The sequence below is a fragment of the Mobula birostris genome, chromosome 31 (assembly GCF_030028105.1).
Source record: "Mobula birostris isolate sMobBir1 chromosome 31, sMobBir1.hap1, whole genome shotgun sequence".
NCBI classification, from domain to species: domain Eukaryota; kingdom Metazoa; phylum Chordata; class Chondrichthyes; order Myliobatiformes; family Myliobatidae; genus Mobula; species Mobula birostris.
The window spans coordinates 25,869,673-25,896,036 of record NC_092400.1 but is presented as its reverse complement, the minus strand read 5'-3'; the positions used below and the strand labels follow the sequence as shown (position 1 = coordinate 25,896,036).

Sequence of the window (26,364 nt, the reverse complement as noted above, 5' to 3'; positions counted from 1 at the left end):
TAATAATGCCCCAAAGAGTCTAATGAACACAAGAAAAGCGGCTATGGCAATAACTCACTTTCAGACTGATCACTTCCTTCACGCGCCAGCTTATCCAACACCTCTCCGATGCAGGCAGCTGCACAATCCGCACCAAGAACAGCTCCTCAGTTCCTCCAACAATGAGCAACTCACTGGCTAACCCTGTTGAATCAGTTGCAGTCAAGTGTGCCACCATCTCACCAGAAGTCCATCTAATCTAATATCTGAAAATCAGCCTCTAACGGGACATGACTTAACTCTGGTTCAAAGAAAAAGAGCAAACATACAGAGCAAGAGGAAACGTGCAAACTCCGCACAAACTGTATCACAGGTCAGGATTGAGCTCAGGGCACTGAAGCTGTGGGGCAGCAGATCTACTAGCTACAGCACTGTTTTATTGTAGCAAGTCCATCTTCTGCAAAATAGTTCTATGCACGTACATTTTTAAAGCATTTTACATTCATTGAAACTGGGAAATCTATACAACCCTAAAAAGCAAGGCCATTCTGGCCATTGAAGCCACATTCTGCCTGCTGAAGCTATTCAGTCCAGTGTACACAGCTCCATCCTCCAGCTCATTCCCTGTAAAGTTGTAAAATTAGTCAGCTCCATCATGGGCACTAGCCTCCGCAGTCCAGGACGTCTTCAAGGAGCGGCGCCTCAGAAAGGCGGCGTCCATCATTAAGGACCGCCACCACTCAGGACCTGCCCTCTTCTCACTGTTACCATCAGGGAGGCAGTACAGAAGCCTCCATGATTCAAGAACAACTTCTTCTCCTCTGCCATCCAATTTCTGAACGAACATTGAACCCATGACCACTACCTCACTATTTTTTTTTCTGTTTTTGCACTTATTAAGGCATCCGTTAGTCTTGCGAGACCATGGATCTGTGCCTGGAAAGTCTTCACTCTCCAGGGTGCAGGCCTGGGCAAGGTTGCATGGAAGACCAGCAGTTGCCCATGCTGCAAGTCTCCCCTCTCCACGACACCGATGTTGTCCAAGGGAAGGGCATTAGGACCCATACAGCTTGGCACCAGTGTTGTCGCAGAGCAATGTGTGATTAAGTGCCTTGCTCAACGACACAACACATTCCCTCGGCAGGGGCTCGAACTCACGACCTTCAGGTCGCTAGTCCAATGCTTTAACCACTTGGCCACGTGCCCACACTTTTTGCACTAATTAAACTATTTAATATACATATATACAGTAAACTTACTGTAATTCAGTTTCTTTTCCACTTATCATGTATTGCAATGTACTACTGCTGCAAAGTTAACAAATTTCGTGACATATGCCGGTGATATTAAACCTGCTTCTGATTCTGTGTGCTAGCAATATTTTTTCTTTCAAGTAACTATAGAACACACCCCTTTGAAAGCAATGATTGAATCTGTTTTCATTATCTTTAAGTTAGCGAATCCTAGATCACAAATGCTTACTGCCTGAATTTTTCCATCATTGAAAACAGATTATCTTTTTTGCCTAGGTTATTTAGACCAGGGGTTCCCAACTTGGAGTCGACAGATGCCTTGTTTAATGGTATTTGTCCATGGCATAAAAAAGGTTGTAAACCCCCGATTCAGATCCCCATGATTGTAAAAACCTCGCTCCAATCACTTCTGAAACTTATCTGCTGTGAAGTAGACAATCTCAGATTCGACACCAGAAATAACTGAAGTCACCCCATCCTGGAACCGATTTAATAAATTTTTTCTATGCCGTTACAAACTTTCTCCAACATGGTGTCCTGTTACCCTAACTCTGGCTATAGCTTGTCTTTTGTACTTCAGATTTAGATTCAGATATATTTAACACATGGACATTGAAACATGCAGTGAAATGTGGTCTGTTGAAAGGTCTCGGCCGAAATGTCGACTGCTTATTCATTTCCTGACCTGCTGAGCTCCCCCAGAATCTTGTATGTGTGTTATTCTAGTGGAATGAGTCATGTTTATTAACAGCCAATACACTCAAGGATGCACTCAGGTCTAGCCTGCAAGTGTCACCATACATTTCGCTGGCATACTCACTTGGCAGAACGCAGATCATACAGAACAGACCATAACATACCAAACGACGAATCAACAACAACAAAACAAGCCTCGTTTCCCACTACATCATCTACACACCCACCCATGAGCATGCATTGCCTCTAATCCTGTCTTCGGCTCCAGCCTCCGGCAGACTCGGGGATCACAGAGTACAGGCCTTTGACTTCCCCAGCGGACTCACATAAATTTGCACATTTGGAGCTCTGCCAGGGAGCCTCAGCTTCAGGACTTCAGACTGGCACTCGGGCTTCGATCTGGACTTCTGAATGACATTCGGGCTTTGACCTTTGGTGTCGACCCAGCACTCGCCGCTGATGATCTATGAAGCACTCTGGACGAGGACTCGAACTCCAGATTCATCGAGGAAGGGATCTGCACACTTGACCTCGAACTCCACTCTCGCCAATTTGTGTACCTAGGGGGGTCACCGTCGCTCGTGCCTCTAGCCCGCAAGAAGCTGTGATCCCGGAACATGCTGGCAACTCTTTCTGTGCTGGCCCGACATCCAACCACGTCTACATCGCTTGAGTATGTACAAGAAATACATGTATATAGATCTGTATTTCAAAGGGAGTTAAAAGAACCTTTTTGCTTCTGTATGCAATGCTTCTAATCCAAGATCCAATAAGCTTACCTTTGTTACTTATTCAACCTTTTAAAATATTTGCATGTGTTATTGTGATATATAGGGTAGCCAACAACCAGCCGTCAGAATTCATATCTTAATAGTACACCAATTCAACAATGAAACACTCACTGTAAACCAGACTCATATTCTAGTAAATTACTTATAACCTCACTCAAAATCCCAGAAGAATCTGCAAACTTATTTACAACAAGGCTCCTCATGGTGCCCAAGTGTGATTCTTATATCGGAGAGTTAATGAGGCCTCTGAGCTCCACCACACCAATAAACCTACAAAAAAAAAATGGGACTAAGTGAAAGTGAATAATGTTCTGTCACTGTGAACCACAACTAGGAATTGACATTATTATGTATACGTCAGCCCAAGAAATCAAGTTCCTTTCACTGAAACCGCTTGCATTTATTTGAAGTTAGTGCACAGGGAAACAATAACGGTATTCCCCTGCCTAGGTAACCTAGGTAACCAAAGGTATGGAAATCAAAAATACAAACTTTGGAAATCTTAAATAAAAAAAGAAGATACTGGAAATACTTAGTAGGTCAGGTTGTATCTGTGGGAAAGAGAAACAGATCGAAGGGCCTTTATCAGAACCAAACAATGCATATTTTCTCAGTTGAAGCACAAGAGATTGTAGGATGCTGTAATCTGGAGCAAGAAAGGCAGTTTATCTTTTTTTTTAGGTACCTAGTATGTGTATACCTTACTTCTGGCTTCAAGGAAGAACGTCAGGTGGGTAATTCTCTCCATTAAATTTCCTTTCACAGGCTCTACCCAAGCATTCACTTTAGTGTCAACTGTGCCTCACTCTGCAGTGCTGTGCAATGAGGCCAGATGTTTAAGGTTACAGCCTCAGACTGGTGACCAGCAAGAAAATAAGAGCTGCAAGGGGGTCATCTCGACCCCTCAAACTTGCCCCACCATTCAATCATGACTGACCTACAGTACCTTTTCTCTGCTAGATCCCCACAGCACCCAATCTTCTAATTTTTCAAAAATGTATATTCCTCCAGTTTAAATACTTCTGATAAGCTCACCTTAGAGCCAAGCAAGTAATCCATACTGGTCCTCACAACGAGACATTATGTTGCTGTTATTCCTCTCCATGTCTTGTGGCATATCGGGTAGCAACCTTGCTGTTTCTTTAGCATTTTGTCTGTTTCTAACCAGGCCGAGTTGCTTGCTTGATGCTTAACCCTGCACGGATGGACACCTGCAAGAAGCCAGCCAGAATTCGAACCTGGGACCATTTGCTTCAAGGTCCAATGCTGATGCCACTACACCACCAGCCGACAATAAAGTACTTTGGAAATGTTTATTTAATAGAAGGTGATGTCTTTCAGCTGAGCCATTAAACTGTAGGTCTGTTCCCCTGTTTGGAACAGACCTCCCAGAACCAAATTCAGCCAAATTAAGGGATGTTCAATCCAGTGTACTAGTCGATATTTATCCCTCAACCAGTATCACTGAACTGGACTAACTGGTCAATATTTAATTACAGTTATTATATCACCTCACAACTTGTTTTCTAAAGTGACCACAAATAAAGCTGTTGCAATTTTTGAAGACTTTTATATCACTTCAGTCATATACCTTTTACCTCCATTCAGGGCCCCGAACAGTCCTTCTAGGTGAGGTAACACCTCACCGGCGAATCTGCTAGGATTGGCTACTGTGTCCGGAGCTTCCAATACGGCCTCGTCTACATCGGTGAGACCCGTCATAAGTTGGGGTACCGCTTCGCAGAGCGCCCCCACTTTATCTGCCAAAAGCAGAGCTTCCCGGTGGCCAACCCTGTTAATTCCCACTCCCACTCTGACATGTTGGTCCACGGCCTCCTCTTATGCCACGATGAGGCCACCCTCAGGGAGGAGGAACAACACCTTCTGTTCTGTCACGGTACCCTCCAAATTGATGGCATGAATATTGATTCCTCCTTCCAATCTAAAAAAAATTCCCTCCCCCTCCCTACTTCTCCTATCCCTATTCTGACCTTTGATCTCTTCTCACCTGCTTATCACTTCCCTGCTGGGTCTGTTCCTCTTTCCCTTTCTCCTGTGGTTCACTCTTCTCTTCATTCAGATTCCTTCCTCTCCAGACCTTTACCTTTCCTACCCACAAGGCTTCACCTATCACATTCTAGCTATCCTCCTTCCCCTGCCCCCCCCCCCATTTTCATTCTGGTGTCTCCTCCCTTCCTTTGCAGTCCTGAAGAAGGATTGTGGCACAGAACATCGACTGTTTTTTAATTTCCGTAGATGCTGACTGACCTGCTGAATTCCTCCAGCATTTTGTGTGTGTTGCTTTGAGCTTGCAGCAGCTGCAGACCTTCTCGTGTTAGTGATATTCCAATAAGCTTTTGGCCAATGAATCATTCTGGGATATCCCAATTCCCTGAGGATAATATATCAATTCAAGTCTTTCTGTCCTTTTTCTTTGTACTTTCCAGCATCATGAAAGGGAGATTTACAACTTCAGCTCCAGCATTGGAATGTTCCCACACGGGCTTCACATCAACACTACGTTTCCTTGGAGGCTGGTAACAAGGCCTATCTCACCCAATTCATTCCTGCATCATGTTCATCCACCACTTTATGCCCCAGTTCCTCGATGAAACTGCTTCGCACTGACGCCACGATTGCTGTGAACTTATCCGTCAGACAGGACACATGCAACCAACTCAGAAAATTCTGCAAATTGAACACCGGACAGCATCAGCAGAGAGAGAAGCAGAGCCAAAGTTTCAGGCTTCTGTCAAATGCAGATTGACCTGCTGTGTAAATCCAACAGTTATTGTTTTATTGACTTCAGATTTCTAGTATTAGCACATGGAACATAGAACAGTACCGCAGAGCACAGGCAGCCTTGGCCCACGCAGTTGAGCTGACCTTTTAACCTACTCCAAGACCAATTTACCTCCTCCCCTCCCACATCACCCACCATTATTTTGAACACTCGCATTTGGCACGTAATCAACTTTTGAGATGGAATATTTTGTCCAAATTTAAGCTCAGCCTATATTATAAGGGCACACAGATTCAAATGATGGAAGACTGTGTCTATTAAGAAGAAGAACCATTTGACCATGGAGAGGGGACCTTGGTGTGGCAATGTAGGTTACAACCAGAGAAATGATTTAATGAACAGCTGTGTGCTGTGGAAAGGGAACTGAGCCGGATGTACGAGGCAGAAAAACTGTTGGTTATTACTCAAGCATGTCTGTCTTTTGACTTTATGAATCGCGTTATGTAATCAGTGACTTCTATCACCATTACAAACCCTTTCAAAATAACACAGTGATTTAGCTTAATGAGTTCACTTCTATCTAGTTTTGGTCTTCATAAATCAAAGTACTGAGTACAGGAAATGGGATGTTATGCTGAAGTGATATAATATGTTTGTGAGGACTAATTTGGAGTATTACGTGCAATTTTGATGTCCTACCTACAGAAAATATGTAAGTAAGGTTGAAAGAGTACAGAGAAAATTTACAAGGATGTTGCCAGGACTGGAGGGCTGAAGTTATTAGGAAAGATTGAATAAATTAGGACTTTATTCTTTGGAATATAGAAGATTGAGGGTAGTTTTGATACAGGCATATAAATTATGTGCAGTATAAATAGAGCAGGTTTTGTCCACTGGGGTTGGGTGGGACTACAACTAGAGGTCATGGGTTAAGGGTGAAAGGTGAAACATTTCAGGGGAACATGAGGGGAAACTTCTTCACTCAGAGGGTAGTGAGAGTGTGGAACAAGCTGTCAGCATAAGTGGTACACGTGAGCTGGATTTCAATGTTTAATAGAAGTTTGGACAGGTACATAGATGGGTGTGATATGGAGGGCTGTGGTCCGGGTGCAGGTCAATGGGACCATGCAATTTAAATGGATTGGCACAGACTAGATGGGCCAAAGGGCCTGCTTCTGTGATGTACTTTTCTGTGACTCTATGACTCTATCCTAGCTAAATTCCCTCTGTACCTCATCCCATATCCTGTTAAATGCAGTCAATCAGAATCCTGATCTGGGGTGGAACAAACTTTCAGCCCCAATGAAAGAAGAAGGTATAAGCCCGAGCAAATGGAAAGGCAAAAAGCTGTAGGCAGAAGCTGGAGGCAACTGTAAAGAAACACAATTAACATTTCAGGTTCTAACAAAAAGTTAGCAATCTGGAATGTAAACTCTGTTCCTCCCTCCATAGATGCTGCCTGGCCTGTTTAAGACTTCTTGCATTCCTTGATATAATTTGTCCTTCTTTGACCTCAGACATTCCCATAGCTGTTCATCAGCTGGATGGGTGATCTATGCAGGTTCTCCCATTGTGGTATTAAGGGAATACTACTGTTATGGATCCGGGGGTGGGGGGGGGGGGCAAGATAGTGATACGTCTCCACGTCTCCACCAAAGGAGGTGTAAGGCGCTCCTTCCCTCCACTCGCCTAAAGGTCACCCTTGGCAAGGTGTAGCACCTGCTTAGCCCCCGATCAGAGCCATGTGAATCCATGGGAGCAGCTGGTGAATATCACCAGCCTTGGTTTTGCGCCCACTGACGCCAGGCAGACAATCTCTGGAGAGTATTGATAATGACTGGGGTCACCCGTCTTGTAAAGACACTGCCCAGAAGAAGGCGATGGCAAACTACTTCTATAGAATAATTTGGCAAGAACAATCATGGTCAAGGATAGATGGAAGATCATGATCGCCCATGTCATACGACTTAGCACGTAGTGATGATGATGATGATAATGACGCTTACTGAGGTGATGTCTTCCTTCAGCTTCATAGCACAGTATTCACACAGGATAGGGAGAAACTATATCTTGTTCAGCTTTTATTCACTTCAAATTCCAGCCCCGTTAGATAATACTTTTCATCTTAATTGCCAAGTGTACATCTTGGCATAGTCAGCATTTGAAACACTTCTCTCACAGGTGACGGATTTGTCTGGAGAAGAGGAGTTGCAGGTCAGCCTAACTGTTGGCCGTTGAGTTTCATCCATTCATCATCATCACGCTGTATGACCTGGGCAATCATGGTCTTCAATCTGTCTTTAATCTGAGAAGTTCCAATAAGTTCTTTAGTACTTTTGCCTGTCCATCCCTTGATGTAACTCATGAGTGTCATGTGCTGTCACTGTCCATTACTGTGTTCAAACACAACAATCTGAATGCGAACAACCATGTTATTCAGATCACATCGAAATGACAGCCTAAGATATGCTTCCCCTAATGCTATTCTTAGCACACAGGATCCTTACAGGAGAAGAAGAAGGACACACGCAAGCTAATTAACCCCTTATCTTCCAAGGGTGCAGTGCCTGCGAAGTGGGTCTCATTGGTTTAACTTGGTACTAAAACAATGCTTGTGATTATTGGAGACTTGAACTAACTTGTTAATCCACTACCTAGATTGGAACTGAGTTGATGCCATTAAACACTCTTCTACCAAAATCATGGGGATCACCATTGACCCTAGGCTTGTCTGAACCAGACACCCAGACTCCTCCAGTGGGCTGAGTCCATGCGTCTAACAGCGAGTGACTCATCTATCTTGTGGAGCTTTTTTGCAAAGCCCAAGCCTGGAGCATATTAACAGCTCCCCACTGGCTGGACTGAGCACAGCTCCAACAAAGCCCAAGAAGATCGACAACATCCCAAACAAGGAATGTCCAGGCAGTAACATAGCCGTCATTCTCCGCATCAGTGGTGGCGCGTGGCTGCTGTGGCATAGTAGCGTAGTGGTTAGCACAATACTTTACAGTGCTAGCGACCCTGGTTCAATTCCCGCCACTGCCTACAAGGAGTTTGTAAATTCTCCCCGTCACTGTGTGGGTTTCCTCCAGGTGCTCCGGTTTCCTCCCACAGTCCGAGATGTGGGAAGATTAAATTGGGGGGTTGCTGGGTGGCGTGGCTCAAAGGGCCTGAAGGGCCTTCTCTGCACTGTATCTCAACAAATAAATAAAATAAACAGTCTACAAAGCTATTCACTAAAGCTTCATCACGAGCACCTTCTAATCCTGCAACCTCTGTATCTGGAAATAGAGGGGTATAGGCATGCTGTCTCCAGTAAGTTTCCTGTTCAAGTCTCACTGTTTCCTGAACCGGAAGTATATTGCCATTCTTCCATGTTTGTTGGATCCGAATCTGAGCACTCCCCACCCAAAAGCATTATGGGAATACTTTCCTCGCAAGACTGAAACCACTTAAGAAGTCAACTGAAGGGGAATTATGTTTGGAAGTTAAATGCTGGCCTTACCAGTGAAGCTCACGTGAAATAAACACATTAAGTTGGCAACGTAAGGTGATACCATTCAGCTAGGCTTATTGATGGAGCCTAGAGCTTTAGTCTATCAACGGACATGGGATTCTTCGCCATCAGCTCCACAAGCCCTGTGAGCTCCATCTCATCAAGAACCTCATTACTCAAATTTCAATAGGTACATTTAATGTCAAACAAATGTGTGCACCTTTACCTTTAGATCATGCCAAACTAAGACTGACTTCGGTCCGCTTACGTAATGGGTACAGCATGTGCACTCAAAGCTATGGCAAGAAACCAACTTTGCTGTCCTTGATCGAAGGAGATAAGGGTAATGGTTTACCACTTCTACCAAGCGCCCAGGTGACCAAAGCAAAAGCAAGATCAGTAAAGCATACCTCCTTCTGCAGCCGTGCCCAAAAGATCCAGCGGGACAGGGTTCTGTGCAGTATTTCCCTCTGTACCCAGGATAGCAAGCACATGATCCATTGATAGGGTTGCATTTCCCATGGATGCACTGGCAGCGTTCACACCTTGGCCCCCAAAACTTCTCCTTGCACTGGCACCTGCCCTGCATCTGGTCACAGGGCGAGTTGTTGCAGGCGCACTGGTTGCGGCAGCTGCGCCCCCACCAGCCCGGCTGGCAGATGCACTTGCCCGTCCTCGGGTCGCACTGGGAGTTGGGGCTGCAGTAGCACATGTTGGAGCAGGTGGTGCCCCACCGGTGTGGCTCGCACTTGCACTTCCCCGTGTCCTGGTCGCACTTCCCGTTGTGGCACAGGCAGAGCTTGTTGCAGGTCGGGCCCCAGCGGTTAGGGTTGCAGGTGCATTTACCCGTCGAGTCGGCACAGCGCCCATTTGGGTGGCACAGGCACATCTCCTTGCAGTCTGGGCCCCAGAACTGTTCAGGACACTCTGAAAGTGCAAAGGACAGTGGTTTAGTCAGTACTGGGAGAAAGGCACCCCACCTGTGATCTGTGTTGCACAGGTAGTTATAACTCCAAACATTGTGAGCAGTTTTGGGCCCCTTATCTTAGAAAGGATGTGTTGAAACCAAAGAGGGTTCAAAGGAGGTTCACGAAGATGATTCCAGGATTGAAGGGCTTGTCATATGAAGAGCATTTGATGGTGCAGGGCCTGTATTCACTGGAATTCAGAAGAGTGAAGGGTGACCTCATTGAAACCTATCAACAGAGTGGATGTGCGAAGGATCCTTCCTATGGCAGGAGAGCCTGAGACAACAGGACCCAGCCTCAGAATAGAGGGGTGCCCTTTTACAATGATAGGGAGGAATTTCTTTAGCCAGAAAGCGATGAATCTGTGGAATTCTTTGCCTCAGGCAGCTGTAGAGGCCAAATCTTTACATATATTTATGGCAGAGTTGGCAGATTCTTGATTGGTCAGGGAAACAGGGAAAAGGTGGGAAATTGGGGCTGAGAGGAAAATGTCATCAGCCATGATGAAATGGTGGAGCAGACTTGATGGGTCAAATGGCCTAATTCTGCTCCTATATCTTATGGTCTTATGGTCTTCAAACTAAATTTGTTATCAACTATATCTATGTCACCATATAGATTCATTTTCTTGCAGGGATTCATAGTAGAACAAAGGGGCGGAGAGCATATTGAAGTGGGTTTCTTTGTTTTGTGGCTGCCTGTAAGGAGACAAATCTCAAGGCTGTATAAAGTATACATACCTTGATAATAAATGTACTTCGAATTTTGAACTTCGAAATACAATGGAATCAATGAAAAACTACACACTGACAAACAACCAATGTGCAAAAGAAGACAAACTGTGCAAATAAAAAACAAGTAAATAAATAATTCTCAGAACATTTATTGTAGAGTCCCTCAAAGTGAGTACATGGGTCGTGGAACCAGTTAAGTGCTGATCTGAGCGATAGTATCCTTGCTCTACCATTCTAATACTTAATATACCAACATAGAAAAGCAATCTCAGAATTTACAATACTCCTGTTATAATCTTCAATTGCCCTTTCTGTACCTCTGATGCTTTGTTTAAATATTAGGTCATTTCAAATGCTTATCATTCTTCAGCAAAGGAATATAGTACCCCATGACCATCAGGCTCCTGAACAAAAGGGGATAACTACACTCACTTGCCCATACATTGAGATGTGCCCATAACCTGGAGAAAAAGAATTGAAGAAGATGGTGAGATCCTATATGCTTTGGAAGTCAGATCAAATGTTATTCAAGAGCAGTTACCTTAACAGTCAAGATGAGATGCCCTTGCAAAGTTCAGAGGTAATTGATATTCTAACAATTCTACAACTTACAAGTAACCCCAGCACACTGCAAAGTCTCAGGACTCGCACCACCATATTCAGGGCCAGTTACTACCCCACAACCATCAGGCTCTTGAACAAAAGGGGATAACCACACCTACTTGCTCATCCATTGAGATATTCCCACAACCAATGATTTCACTTTAAGGAGTCTTTATCTCATTATCTCATGTTCTCATTTTATTGCTATTCATTTATATTTGCATTTGCACAGTTTGTTGTCTTCTGCACTCTGGTTGATCTTTCATTGATCCTGTTATAGTTACTCTTCTATAGATTTGCTGAGCATGCCCACAGGAAAGTGAACTTCAGGGTTGTATTTGCTGACATGTATGCACTTGGATAATAAAATTTACTTTGAACTTTAGTATTTCATGGTGCAACTTAGATGTTTTTGCCTGAGTTTTTCAGAATTGTGCCTCCATCAACCATAATCATGTTAAATGGTGGAAGAGAGTCGAGGGACTGAGTCCGTACAGCTAATCTTATTGGCATGTTTGTATTAGATTCATCATTATTATTGTGAGAAAATAACAAATTTAGAAATTCCCATGTGTATAGTTGAAAGGAAGAGGCAAAGTTGATTAAAAAAAATTCAGCCTTCCTTCACTGGCTTTATATAACCCAAGGAAATCATATGAACAGACAAGACATCCTGCATCAAAATACATTAACAGTCTATTGGCTTAGTGTAAAAGAGTACAGCGGATTCCGGTTAATTGGGCCATCAATGAATTGTAGCAGCCGTTTATTTGGGACAACACTTAAAAAACAAAAATTCACCAAGAAAATAGCCAGGATTTTGTTTATTTGGGATACTATGCTGCTTAACTGGGATTGTTGCTGAATGGTTTCTAACTAGTGTTGGTTGTGTACACTTATATGGCCATTAGACACTACACTGTGCTCAGAGTGAACAGTTTTTAAATACGTCAGCCGAGTCTTTGTGTTTTTCTCACTGATAGTTGGCAAGAAAAAAAGCAGCAAGACAATTCAAAACTGTTCTGAGACCTGTGCTTTCAAGGATTCAGGCTTGGAAATGCCAGAAATGGCTACTAGATGTTACAGAGTGAATAGTTTTAAAATAGCATCAGTTGCGTGTGCTTGTGTTATTTCATCCATTTTGGCAGATGCCAATTCAAAAAGTAATGATTTTTGATCATTTTGTTTTTTTTTTAAGTTTTGACTTTACGCAGGAGAGCAATGATTATCTGCACTAGGTTTGATTTTTGATCATTTTGATTATTTTGATTATCTGCACTAGGTGTCTGCACTGATTTTGTTCATTTACAGTTACGGTTACGTTATGGTTACGGATGCCGCAACCCGCCTGGGTCGTAGAGGAACTGAACAGATGAGCGCTGCACCAGCTGCTCCCATCTCTCACGGTTATGGGAGAGTAACCACAACCGGTTAATTCGGTCAAAATGTACAGGTCCCAATGTGTCCTAGTTAATGTATTTAGTATTGTTCTGAGCTACATTACTCCTTAGCGAATACTCAAAGATAGCAAGTGTATTATAAATCTTTTATTGCAACTATTTCAAACCTTAAGTGTTACATTTTGTAACTTGTAAACATTAAACTAATTGAAAGAAAGACACAGGAGTCCGAAATGTGGGCCTTACTTCAAGCGATAAACACACATATCACGTGGTAGTGTGATGATGTATGTAATTCACATATTTTTACATATAACCTGTAATGAATTATTTAAATGAACAAGAATGCTTCATCATATATATATGTATGTATGCATGTATGTGTGTGTGTGTGTGTGTGTGTGTGTGTGTGTATATATATACACGCACACACACACACAAGATTATTCAAATGTAATTGAAATATCAAATATCAAATACAAAATAATAAGGGATTTTTATCTTTAGAATACTTATTTCAGAATCAGAATCAGGTTTAATATCATCAGCATATGTCGTGAAATTTGTTAACTTTGTGGCCGCAATACAATGCAATATATGATAAATATAGAAAAAAACTGAATTACAGTAAGTATATATGTACAGTATATTAAATAGTTAATAACTAGTGCAAAAACAGAAACAAAAGAAAAGTAGTGAGATAATGTTCTGAATTCAAAGTCCATTTAGAAATCAGATGACAACACTTTATCTTCTACCATAATCTCATGTAGCTCCCTCAACTATGACTTAAGAGGCTATGTAATGGTTGAAATAAAATAAACTTTGACTTCATTCCTGGTTTGTGATGTGTGAACTGTTTAATGTGATTGGGTGCTCAGCCATTTTAATGACACTACCACTGCTGCAGGTTCTATTGAACCTACCCCTGACAATAACTTGCATCAGGAAAGGGCAGGTCCGTGCCACAGAGAACCTTGTGCGGAGCTGCATTTACGTCTGGCCATGTGCAACATCGTTTCACCACTGATTATAGATTTTTGGACCATTATTAACACATCTTCACATATCAGACTGAGTTCTATTCTTTATTCCAGTCATTATTCATCATCTAACCCAGGGGTTCTTAACCTAGGGTCACAGACCACTTGGGGCCCCTCAGGGGTCTGTAGATAGATTCCAGGGGGTCCATGAACTTTGATGGGGAAAAAAAATTACATCTGTATTTTCATTAATCTCTGATTGAAATTTGGCATTTCCTTCAATTATGAATGTAGGCAACAAACCACAGTATTAGCAGTGCCTGTGACTTTGCCACCAATAGAAATCACAGAGATTTTCATATCACTTTACAGTTGTTACAAATACATCAAAATATCCTTTACTACTCATCGCTACTTCAAAATTGCAGTAGTTACTAGACCCACTGCTAGGTTAAATGCGATCACAGTCCTTCTGTCTGCAGGTGCTTCTGCGATGCAGCTAGCCAACTATCGGGCAGCCCTGCGCCTAGTAGTCCTTCAGCCACCAAATGGTGATGTCATGTTTGTGACTTAGACTTCTGTGTTGATCTCCTTGCCTTGAAAAGCAAGCTATGGAAGCTGTATTTCCATTTGCAACATATCTTTGCAAATGAGGATTTCAACGTTTGTAACATTAAAACAAAAAAAAATTGTAGCCAATTGGATGTCCAACATGACATGCATGAAACTTTGTCAGAGACCACCCCACGGTTTAATGGTCTTATTCAGGCTAAGCAAATGACAGTCTTCACACTGATATGTCTTTAAAATATAAAATTTGATTTTAACTTGCCTACATTTTAAATGCATAGTCTTGTTATTTAATGTGTTAATTAAAAAATGCACATATTACTATGTCACGAATTTGTTTTTCTTCAATATTTTGAGAAACTGTATTTCAATATAATTGTTTTTTTTTTGTAACCTTCTGTATGTTATTTTATATATACACAAGTACACTATTCTGAGAAGGGTCCATAGGCTTCACCGGATCTCCAAAGAGGTCCACGGCATAAAAAAAGTTAAGAACCCCTGATCTAAGCCTTCTATTCATTAGTTACATTGATCGAATCTTTACATTTTACAGAACAGCTGCCTACAATTCCTCGTCTACTACATTTCCTTTATTCATGGTAACAATCAAGTTGCTCCAGTCTACACACTGATTAGGTCTATGGGTTGTTTTATTTCAAATTTGCCAACCACAGAAATATTAGGAACAGAAGCAGCCACTTATCATCCTGAACATTCGTAGAGCTTTTTTCATGTTATGAAGAAGGAAACTTTTCAGCCCATTGAGACCCTGCCAGCTCGCAGAATAATCCCACCTCCGATCCTATTCCTTCATCTTTTCCCTGAAAACTCTCTCACATGCTCATCCATTCCTACAATCAACTACATCTGGGGCAATTTACAATGACCAGCTAACCCACCAGTCAGCACACCCTTGGCAGTGGGAAGTAAATTGGGGCACTCAGCGGAAACTCATGTCGTCACGGGAAGAAAATGCATACTACACACATGCAGACAGTATTAGGGATCAGCATTAAACTGTTCTGTGGCAGCATTACCTCCTGCAACTCTCCTACCCTATGCTGTGACATTCAATGATATCATGATTTACCTACATTCATCTCTGCTCACCTAGCATAAAACCATAAGACAAAGGAGCAGAATTAGGCCCATCAATCTGCTCCACCATTCTATCGCAACTGTCTTATTATCTCGCTCAACCCCATTCTCCTTCCTGTAATCTTCGATGCCCTTACTAGTCACTAACTTATCAACCTCTTGCTTTAAATATATCCAATGACTTGGCCTCTATAGCCATCTGTGGCAGTGAATTGCAACAGATTCACCACCCTCTAGTGTTGGGCATGTGGCCAAGTGGTTAAGGCGTTCGTCTAGTTACCTCAAGGTCGCTAGTTCGAGCCTCAGCATGTTTGTGCCCTTGAGCAAGGCACTTAACCACACATTGCTCTAGTGTCTGTGCGAGGAGTGGCGCCCCACACAGACTTCCAATTTGCGCCTTGTAAGGCATGAAAATGCCTGACGCAGGCCTCTCATGGTCTGAGTTGACGTTCCCTCCCTAGCTAAAGAAATTCCTCCTCATCTCTGTTTAGAAGGGAAATACTTACACTATATTCTGAGGCTGTACACTTTGGTCTTACAGTTTCCCCACTGTAGGAAACAACCTCTCTGCCTCCACTCTGTCTAGATCTTTCAAAATTTGGTAGATTTCCATGAGATTCATTCCCCCCCCACCCCATTCTTCTAAACTCCAGTCAGCACAATGCTTCTCATATGTTAAACCTTTCATTTCCAGGACTATTCTCATTTTGTTACTATTTTGGGTGATTTTGAATCAGGGCAGCTTGCAGATAACGAACACTGAGTTGAACTGAATATGCCTGGACTCCCTTGATTTTGTGTTTTATAATCTGTGTTTTTCACTCGTATTTTTTTGTTGTCGTTTGCACAATTTGTTTTTTTTAATGCATGGGAGGGTTTCATGTTTTTCTTCAAATGGATTCCGTGGTTTTCTTTGTTTCATGGCCACCTGTGGGGAAGATGAATCTCAGGGTTTTATACTGCATACTTTGATAATAAACATACTTTGAGTCTTTGAACTTCCTCTGGACCCTCTCCAATGCCAACACATCCTTTCCTAGATAACCTTAATTTTCTCTAAACCCATAACAACCTCACCAACATAAACTTACCAGCAGGTATGGACAGAGCTGATTCTCCAGGATGTTGTCTGGACTAGAGGACTTTAGTTGTGGAGAGAACTTGGATAGGCTACGTTTATTTTCCTGAAGGATAGCTTATTTATTGAGATACAGCATGGAATAGGCCCTTCAATACCCTGATTTAATCTTAGCCTAATTACAGGGGAATTTAAAATGACCAATTAATCTGCCAACCAGTACATCTTTGGGCTGTGGGAGGAAACCGGAGCACCCGGAGGAAACCTACGCGGTCACGGGGAAAAAGTACAAACTCCTTACAGGCAGTGGTGGGAATTGAACCTGGGTTGCCTGTACTGTAAAGCGTTATGCTAACCAGTACGCTACCGTGCCGAGGAGGTGGATGCATATAAAGTTCTAAGAGGCAAAGACCAGGGTAGATACTCTGAATAATCTGCCCATGGTAGGGATCTCAAAAATGAGAGGGCTTAGATTTACAGAGAGAACATTATAGTGGATTTTTTTTTTGTTTTTACATGGAGAGTGGTTGATATCTCGACTCACTGCCAGAGCTAGTGGTGAAATCAGATAAAATCGCTACAATTAAGTGACACTTACATTGACAAGGCATAGAAAGATATGGTTCTAATGTGGTCAAATATGATCAGTGTAGATGGACAATAATGTTGCCATGGACACGGTGGGTGAACAAGCCCGTTTCTGTGCAGTACGATTCTTAGACTTTGAATCACAGTTCTACTAGTTCCAGCCCGTGTCTCTGCAGCCTTTTGGGAGCCAAAAAAAAAGTGCGGCATAAAAATGTACTTTTTGATCTTCATCCTGAAATCCTAGCTTTAATTTAAATTTTATACCACCAGCCCCTGCCCCTGAAAGCTCTATTACCAGACCATGCTTGGAAAACTGTAAACACTTTTCAGATTCTAAATCCACATGTAACTAATAAAGAAAAGCAGCCCTAACATGGGTGCAGAAGCATCAATGAAATCCTTTCTTGCCTGAGAAGCTCCTGTTTCTTAGCACTCTAATTTTCAGGGACTTCATTAGGAAACCTTTTTTTTACAGTTTTCATCATTGTACCTGTATTCTGCATTTGCTGAATCTCTGATGACGGTCAGCCAACTTGCTTTCCTCCAGTGTTTAATCCTTTTTTGTTCCACTGCACAGGAATTCGCACTTAATGCAACTAAATCTCGATTGCAACTTACTACCAATCCTTCTGGAAAAGAAATCTAGTTGAATCAGCCTTTGGACTTCTGTCTGCTGCGTGACACTGACGCTAAAACGCCAGTAATCATTGCTATTTATTTAGGAGAGCAGGTACCATTCAAGGCAGGGGTTCTACAAAAGATAGTGTATTCAGCACAGCACATCATGGGTAAAGCCTCCCAAACACTGAGCACATGAAACGCTGTCATAGGAAAGTAGCATCCTTCATCAGAGACCCTCACCACCCAGGCCATGATCTTTTCTCGCTGCCACCATCAGGTAGAAGGTACAAGAGCTTCAGGACTCACACCACCAGGTTCAAGAACAGTTACTACCCCTCAACCATCATTCTCTTGAACAAAAGGGGATTACTACATTCACCTATTGAGATGATCCCACAATCAATTATCTCACTTTAAGGACTCTGTCATCTCATGCTCCAGTTATTTATTGCTATTTATTTACAGTTGCATTTCAACAGCTTGTTGCCTTCTATGTTCTACTTCACCTTTCATTGGTCCTGTTTACAGCTACTATCCTACAGATTTGTGGAGTATGCCTGCAGGAGAAAGAATCTCAGGGTTGTACGTGGTGACATATATATACTCTGATAATAAAATTTACTTTGAACTCTGAACTCTGACTCAACCTGTGGTTCACGGGCCTTTTAGTTAATGGTAGGAGTCCATGGCATAAAATAAGTTTGGGAACCCCTGGTTTAAGGTAAAAGGATCAAGAAAGGAAAGGAAGCGGGGGTGGGGGGGAATATTTGCAGCTGTCTGGAAGTCATTGCCTCGAAGTGCAACAGAAAGCCTCATCACACTGCAAGATAACATCGCAGAGCACTTAATGAGCTCTAATTTGAAAGTTACAGACTGAGAGCTGGAAAGTGCAAATGGTCTCAATAAATCTTTCTCATCTAATGTGGACGAGGATGCGTCAATACATTCAGCCTGTGCTATTACTTTCTATGAGTCTGGGATTCTGTACAAAATTATTTCGCATTCCATATTTTGCAGTGATCAGATAACAATGCAGCCAATACTCCCAACCCTCCCCTATCAGGCACCAGAATCAAAAGCTTGAAAGCACCTACCATTAGATTCAAGGACAGTTCCTGCCCTCCATTATCAGACCCTTGAATGGACCTCTCAATTGTTAAGATGAACTCTTGATCCGCCACTCCATCTTCTTGTGATTTATTTGTTTATCTATACCGCACCCCCTCTGTAACCGCTGCACACTAGTTTGCTGATTCTTCATGAGTCCCGATGAAGGATCTCGGTCTGAAACTTCAACTGTTCATTCCTCTCCATTGATGCTGCCTGACCTGCCGGGTTCCCCCAGCATTCTGAGCGAGGGTGTGCTACACAAATTCTGCATTGCATTATATTTTTTAAGCTGCCTTCGTGTATGGGATGGTAGATGAATTGGTCGTTGTAAACTGTCCTGTGATTAGGCTCAGATTAAATCAGGGGATTGCTGGGCAGCGGGGCCTATTCCGTGCTGCATCTCAATCAATCAATAAATAAACGGAATCACGTACGGCGAGATCTGCCCGGATGGCACACAAGCAGAAGTTTTTCATTACATCTCAGTATACGAGGCAATAATAAGACAACACCAATACATACAGGGTGACTTTATAAGACTAAAGATGCACCTCTGCAATCAATTATGGACTTCCTCCTATAAAACACTAAACGTAGACGGGAATGTGTTCTGGTGAATGTAATAGTTCAGCCAGATGGAGTTTCATCAATCTTGCAGACCACCCCCTCTCTGGCAGTGACAGGGTGGTTAACACACACTGAGCTGGGACACTCTGGAGCACGTGCTGCCATTATACAAAGGCAACACAAAATGAAAACACCAAGATTTAATAAATTATAATAATATTTTCTGAAAATTCGTGGTGTAATTTGAAATTACGTTATTGGTTTATCTGTCAAATGAGCTGTGTTACGATACGCTCCCGAGCATGCCAATTTTGGGGGCTTTAGATGCCCCGACTCCCAAATGAAATATAGCCGTTGTCATGCCTTCTTTATAGCTACTGTTGAATTGTTGGTTATGTGCCTTCAGGCTTCTGTACCTCCTTCCTGATGGCGGCAATGAGAAGAAGGCACATTCTGAATGATGGGGGGCAGGGGAGTCCTTAATGAATAACGCCACCTTTTTGAGACATCGCTCCTTGCAGATGCCCTGGATACTATGGAGGCTAGAGCCCATGATGGAGTTAGCGTGGCCCCTTTAAAGACTCAGGCCCACCCAGCTAATCGGCGGCCATGTTTTGGCGCCAGCATTTTAATATTTAAAGAGCAATTGAACTGAGGCTCAGTGCCCAATCATCAGCTCTACTCTGGATCCTTGTCTAGGGGCTCACTTAGAACCCTGTCCTTATTCTAGTCTCGGATACTGCAGCACTTTGGCCCTGACCATCCTCACCTGGGTTTCTCGTCACAAGCTGTTTAATATGAGTTTTCCGTGCATGGGCCAATGACGGACGTTTTACCTGGCCACACACGGGAAACTGCAAATGTAGATTTACATCTCTAAATCTTGCGTTTTGCTCTTTACTTCAGTTATGCTGTCAGTTGGAGTGCGGTGGAGATTTTTTGCCTCTATCTGGGACCACTTTCAAAGTCTGTCACTCTCTTCGTCAGACTTTCTTACTGCCTGTTACGCCGCTGGCATTTAGAGCAGCAGTGAAGGTCCTCCATCTCTGGTGCTATTCTGGACTTCCTTCAGCGTGTCAGTTTTCACTATTGTCAGTCATGCATGTCCCGGATGGAGACTCAGGAATACCTTCGCACTCAGATGTCGAAGGATTCATTATTGCCATTTCTGTAACAATTCTGTTTGACCAGTCAGGGTCGTTAGCCCTGAGCTGAACCCCCGAACCTAGTGGACCACTCTTAGCCCGGCCTCTGCCCTTTGACCTGTTTGGCATGGGTGACCCTACCAAGAGTCAGGTTGGTTGACTCCAGCCAACATAGCTCTCCAGGTCATTGAATCCTTCAAACCTAACAACAAAGTTTAGGTCCTCTCAGAGGTCTCTTAGTCATCTATCAATATTAAAACGTGGCTGGAAGCTCAGCATCTACTCACATCACCCACTGAAGATTGTGCCCTCTGCTTACAAATTAAAGATGAATTTTAAAGACTGGCATTCGATACAATCAACGAATGGCAAATAGCAAATTGTCATGTTAATGTTACCAAAGCTGCCATGTGGATAGTGTAAAGTGACATTAGATAACGGGACTTCAACAAGATCACACTATTTAGAAAGAAGCAGTACTTAAGGGTTATTAGAGAAGGTTATTTTAACTAGCAGGGCCATAGAATTATACGCTGTTCGCCAAGGTTAGGGAAGGGAAGGGAGGGGAGGGGAGGGAACGTCAACTCAGACCATGAGAGGCCTGCGTTGGGCACTTTCATGCCTTACAAGGCGCAGATTGGAAGTCTGTGTGGGGCGCCACTCCTCGCACAGAGACTAGAGCAATGTGTGGTTAAGTGCCTTGCTCAAGGGCACAAACACACTGCCACAGCTGTGGCTCGAACTAGCGACCTTGAGATAACTAAACGAATGCCTTAACCACTCAGCCAGGTGCCCAACACAACTAGGGTAACTAATTTTTGAACTGCTTGTGGACTTCAGAAAGGGTAAGATGAGGGAACACACACTAGTCCTCATAGAGGGATCAGAAGTCGAGACAGTGAGCAATTTCAAGCTCCTGGGTGTCAATATCTCTGAGGATCTGATCTGGAGCTAACGTATTGATGCAGCTACAAAGAAGGCACGACAGCGGCTATACTTCATCAAGAGTTTGAGGAGATTTGGTATGACATCTAAAACACTCGCAAATTTCTACAGGTGTACCATGTAGCAATCTAACTGGCTAGCATGGGGGGGCGGGGTACTGCACATGATTGAAGTAGGTTGCAGAGAGTTGTAAACTTAGGCAGCTGCTTCATGGGCACTGGCCTCCATAATATCCAGGACATCTTCAAGCAGCAATGCCTCAAAGGCAGTCATCCATCATTAAGGACCCCATCACTCAAGCCATGTCTTGTCTCATTGTTACCATCAGGGAGGAGGTACAGAAGCCTGAAGGCACACACTCAGTGCTCAGGAACAGCTTCTTCCCCTCTGCCATCCGATTTCTGAATGGATATTGAACTCATGAACTTTACCTCACTAATCATTTTGTTATTGAACTACTTAGTTGATTTAACTATTATATATATATTATACTTACTGTAATTCACAGTTTTTTTCTATTATTATGTATTGCATGGTATCGCTGCCACGAAGACGACAAATTTCATGACACGTGTTGGCGATATTAAACCTGACTCCGATTCTGATTCAGATTTTGTAACTGCAGGGAGTATGTATTTATTCAGCAGGACAAGGACCCCACGTTAAACAGGTGCTGGGATTTACCACTTGGTTCACAATGATGGGTCTGGGTTTTACTCACTGGTCTCGCAGTTGGCTCCAAAATATCCATGCCTACAGCGGCACTGGTTGGGTCTGACGCAGATTTCATTTGCTTTACAGGTGAAGTTTCCCTGACACAGAGCTGAAAGGAAACAGCGAAAGAATGCGTCAAGACACTGGGCATGATGAACCATCAGGAAATATTGAAAGATATTTGATGTTACTAACCTATAGGACATTCCTGGCCCTGTTGCTTCCACCCAGGGCAACACACACTTGCAGAAGAACTTCGAGGGGAGAGACAGAGAAGTCAGTTTCAGAATATTTTATTTGCAAAGACCGTTATAAATTATTCTGCGCACTCATAATAAGTTAACCCAACCTTCCCGGCAAATGAAACAACCTCTAGTTTTAAAAATCCTGCCCCCTCCGTTTCTTTACTTCAGGGTTTCACAGACCACACCCCAGCCCCGTGCTTTCCAACTACAGCAACAATAACTGCGCTCCATCTCAGGTTAGTCTTAGAAGTTCAGGCTCGTTCAGTCCCAGGACAGGAGCTGGGGGGCGGAGGGTGAGGGTGGATGTCTTCAGACCTCTTCACTCCGGCTCATTGATCATATTCCCCGCCATAATTTTTACACTTTTTACATTTTTGGGGGAGACCGGCGCCGTGGCTGGCGAAGCAGACAACCAAAACATTGATACAAGCACTGGGAAGAGACAGGAACCATTTGACCTCATCACCAGATGTGGGTTATAGAGGGTATCGTGTGAGTTCTGCCTTGGGAGAAGAGGCAGGCGAAACTTACTAAGACGCAAAATTTAATTGAAGAGCAAATTTGCAAAGATAACAGCTTCACGAACGGTTGGAACTGCCCAGCTGTTATTCTCGCGAAATGGTGTCCTAGAATGCCCCCCATCCCCCAGTATCTGCCAAGGAATACCGAGATCTCAAGATCTTCGCTCTCCACCCCGCTCCACCTCACCCCACGCTCCCCCAGTCCCCAATTCCTTACCCTTGTGCCTTGCACACATTCCTGCCGCTAGGACTGAGCTCCTGGCTGCGACTCAGAGTCGCCAAAGACAGCAGGGCAGCCCAGAGGCAGCAGCCAGTGCCCGGATCCATTGTTGGGACAGCCCGTCTCAGCATCCCTCACACAGACAGCGGCAGAGGACTGGGGTAAAAGGGGTGGTGGGGGGGTGGGGGAGAGAGTCAGCCGTTAGCCATCCAGCAGCCCTTCACAGACGTCCCGTAACACACAGTCCGCTGTCATCCCGCAAGGAAAGCGCACTGTTCCCCGATCCAGCGGCTTCAGTCTGCGAGCATCCCTCAAACTGTAATCCCAGATAAATACTTCTTAAAATCCCCCCAAAAAGATCCACGGTGAGTGAATATCAGAAGATTTGTGCCTTTCCTGCAATTTCGATCTACTTCCACCTCTCCATACTTGAAATCCTTGTGGGGGGAGAAAAAAACAGCTCCAAACTCGTTATGACTGATATTCTTTTGGAAGGAGGGAGAGTTTTGTTTAAATTATCCCAGTGCCGTCAGCTCGCCAGGGTTGGCTACAGGTCGCCCTTCCAAGCTTGCATCCTTTATCCAGCGAGTAAATAATTTCCACGCACTCCCAGAGCCGCGTAAAGTTGCCCACTTATTTTCCTCCCCTCGCTTGGGTCCTGGCCGCGGAATTTTGGCAGCTACGGCAAAGTCGGCAGGGCAATTCCAGCGGGGAGGGTGGGTGGAGAGGGGGTGTCTTAGGAAGATAAATTCCTGATTCGTTACCGTATTTCTTGCTCCGGACTTGAAGAGAGGCGGAGGATCATTCGCTGGCGCGCGCGCACACACACTGAATCAATGCAGGATAGTTTTTTTTCTTTCTCTCTCCCTCTGCCTTAAGTTTTATAAGTTCTCTCCTCGACGTGACCTCCTCGAGTTCCTCCTGTCAGGCCAATTCCCAGAGGTGTTCAGGAATGGGCTGCTCTTTACACACAATCCAAACCTGTGAGTATGAACGGAAAATGCTGTCGAAGCCCTGCAGTTTAACGCAGTCTGCCGCAAAATGCGGGCCCAAGTTCAGAGAATTCCGACAAGACCCCCCCCCCACCAAAAAAAAAACGGATTACATCTGGGATAACCTTCATAAAAAACCATTGCAGAATAGATGTTGCAGAATTTATCCCGGTCTCTCTGGCTCAGCTCAGTGCAAGTCGCAAGTAACGTAAACTTTTAGGCTCTTAATTATATTTAGTCGCAAACATCTTACCGCCAAATATATAACACCACCAATATCCCTTCGGCCTGATGTGGAAGAAATTCAATTGTGTTTGTACTGCCTAAACGCAGAAGAAAACAATTGCCTTGTCTTTACCAATAATCCATAAATCAGGTATGAGTGCTAGATGTGGTGGGATTACACAATAAAGGAGGGGTGTACTAGAAAATAAAAAAAGGTATTACAGTTACTGAACACCTTAAACAAAAATAGAAGGTACAGGAAACACTCAGTGGGTTAGGTAGTAACTGTGGAAAGTGTAACAATGTGTTATGCAATATTGTTGACCTGAAATGTTAACTTTCTCACAACACAGACACTGCTTGGGCTTCTGTGTATGTGCACCAATGTCCTTGATGAATTTGTGTAATATTAGCAGACAATGATGTGACTGTTGCCTAGAATTTGGGCTTCACTTTCTTTTGGTGTGCTCATTACATAACACGCATGTTATTAATTTTCATTTAGATGCCCTGAAAAATTCATTAAATTGGGCCTAAACTCAGAAATGACAATGGTTCAATTTAATATCAGAGAATCTATAGAGTATACAACCTGAAATTCTTACTCTTCACAGACATCTTTGAAACAGAAGAAAAACCCCAAAGTATGAATGACAGAAAACGTTAGAGCCCCAAAGCCCTCATCCTACTCCCACGCACAAGCAGCACTAAAGGCAGCAACCTTTCCCCCTCCTATCCCTCCCACTTGCTCCAGCAAAAGCGTTAACCCCCACCACCCATAATGCAAGCAATAACAAAGCCCCCAGAATCCATGATCCACAGTCCATCAAAAAACTACTGCCCATCCCAACACTTTGGCATCTGATAGGGTCTCTCTCTATATAGAGAGAGATAGAGATAGAGATACAGATAGGGGAGGGGAGGGGGAGGGGGGGAGGGGGGAGAGATCGCTCCTGCCACAGCGACTGGGGAGGGAGTCCAACAGCTCACTGTTTTATGCCACAGACAAATGCCATTAAGCAAGGGATCCATGGATTCCAGGTTGGGAATTCCTGCACAAAGAGTGAGTGCGGGATGTTCACCCAACAGGTGCATGAAGGGCTCACGGTCAGTGTGTCATTGCTACTCGGATAGTTGGGAAGCGCAATAGGCTCACGGTGGCCACAAGAACATAGAAATTTAGGAAATGGGTGCAGGAGGTGCCATCTTTAGGAACCTCTGCTATGGTCCCGACTGAACAGCGGCAAGCATCCAAGTTCCGGCGCTCCAATTCCCTGGAGGATGGTTAGCTGCCACTGTCCGTTTAAGACTCAGACTGCCAGTTATTGCCTGCCACATTCCTTCATGGAGGATCTGTACCAAAGACCTCATGCTGAGCATTCAGTGCTCAATCATAAGCATTTCACGACTGTTTGGGTTTTTGTCCTTGTCATAACGGGGGCGCTGGGAGCGGACCCAAATGCAAGCCACAGACACTGAAGTACTAGGAACAGGACTAGGTGTGTCAAGCAAGCAAGGGAAGTGGGGAAGAAACGACACTGGACAAGACACAGGCCTTGGATGAGACTAGGATACAGGGCCTGGGCTAGAACTAGACTAGGAAAACGGAACATGGACAAGGAACTAGGAACTTGAAACCTGGACAAGGACTTCAAGCCAGAGACTGGACAGGGACCCAGAACCTAGGTCTTGACTCGGGCTTGGACTCCAGATCTAGGCGAGGACAAGACGTGGCTACAGGATGTGGCATGGCTACAGGACAAGGCACATGGACAGGATGAGAACCTGAAGCCTTGACTTGGTCTTGAGAGAACAAGAACGCACAGCCTTGGTCAAGGGAAAACAGGAACATGGAACACAGAGCCAGGACCCCTCCTTGGGAACAGGACTTGGGGTCGGAGCTCTACACAGAGTCAAGACCCCTCCTAGGGAGCAGGACGTAGGGCTGGCACTCATACACAGAACACTGAGAGACAGATCTCCACTCAAGATAGTGGCAAACGGCCGGACCTACCCAGCAGATGTGAGGACACAAAGAGACGGTTCCCAACAGAAGGTAGCGGCAAACAGTCAGAC

General features: G+C 43.9%; 1 protein-coding gene across 2 annotated transcripts in view; it reads right to left on the bottom strand.

Annotated features, from left to right (window-relative positions):
* Positions 1-24,010, bottom strand: part of scarf2 (scavenger receptor class F, member 2) — a 102,640-nt gene extending 78,630 nt beyond the window's left edge. The window contains exons 1-4 of one of the 2 annotated variants that reach the window (XM_072247984.1): positions 23,069-24,010; positions 22,281-22,339; positions 22,093-22,194; positions 9,369-9,885 (exon numbers count right to left, since the gene is read on the bottom strand). In XM_072247984.1, coding sequence (XP_072104085.1) covers positions 9,369-9,885; positions 22,093-22,194; positions 22,281-22,339; positions 23,069-23,202 — 812 coding nt within the window. In that variant the 5' untranslated portion in view covers positions 23,203-24,010. The remainder of the gene's footprint in view (positions 1-9,368; positions 9,886-22,092; positions 22,195-22,280; positions 22,340-23,068) is intronic. The other variant, XM_072247985.1, reaches the window with a different exon arrangement.
* Positions 24,011-26,364: the final 2,354 nt, after the last annotated feature.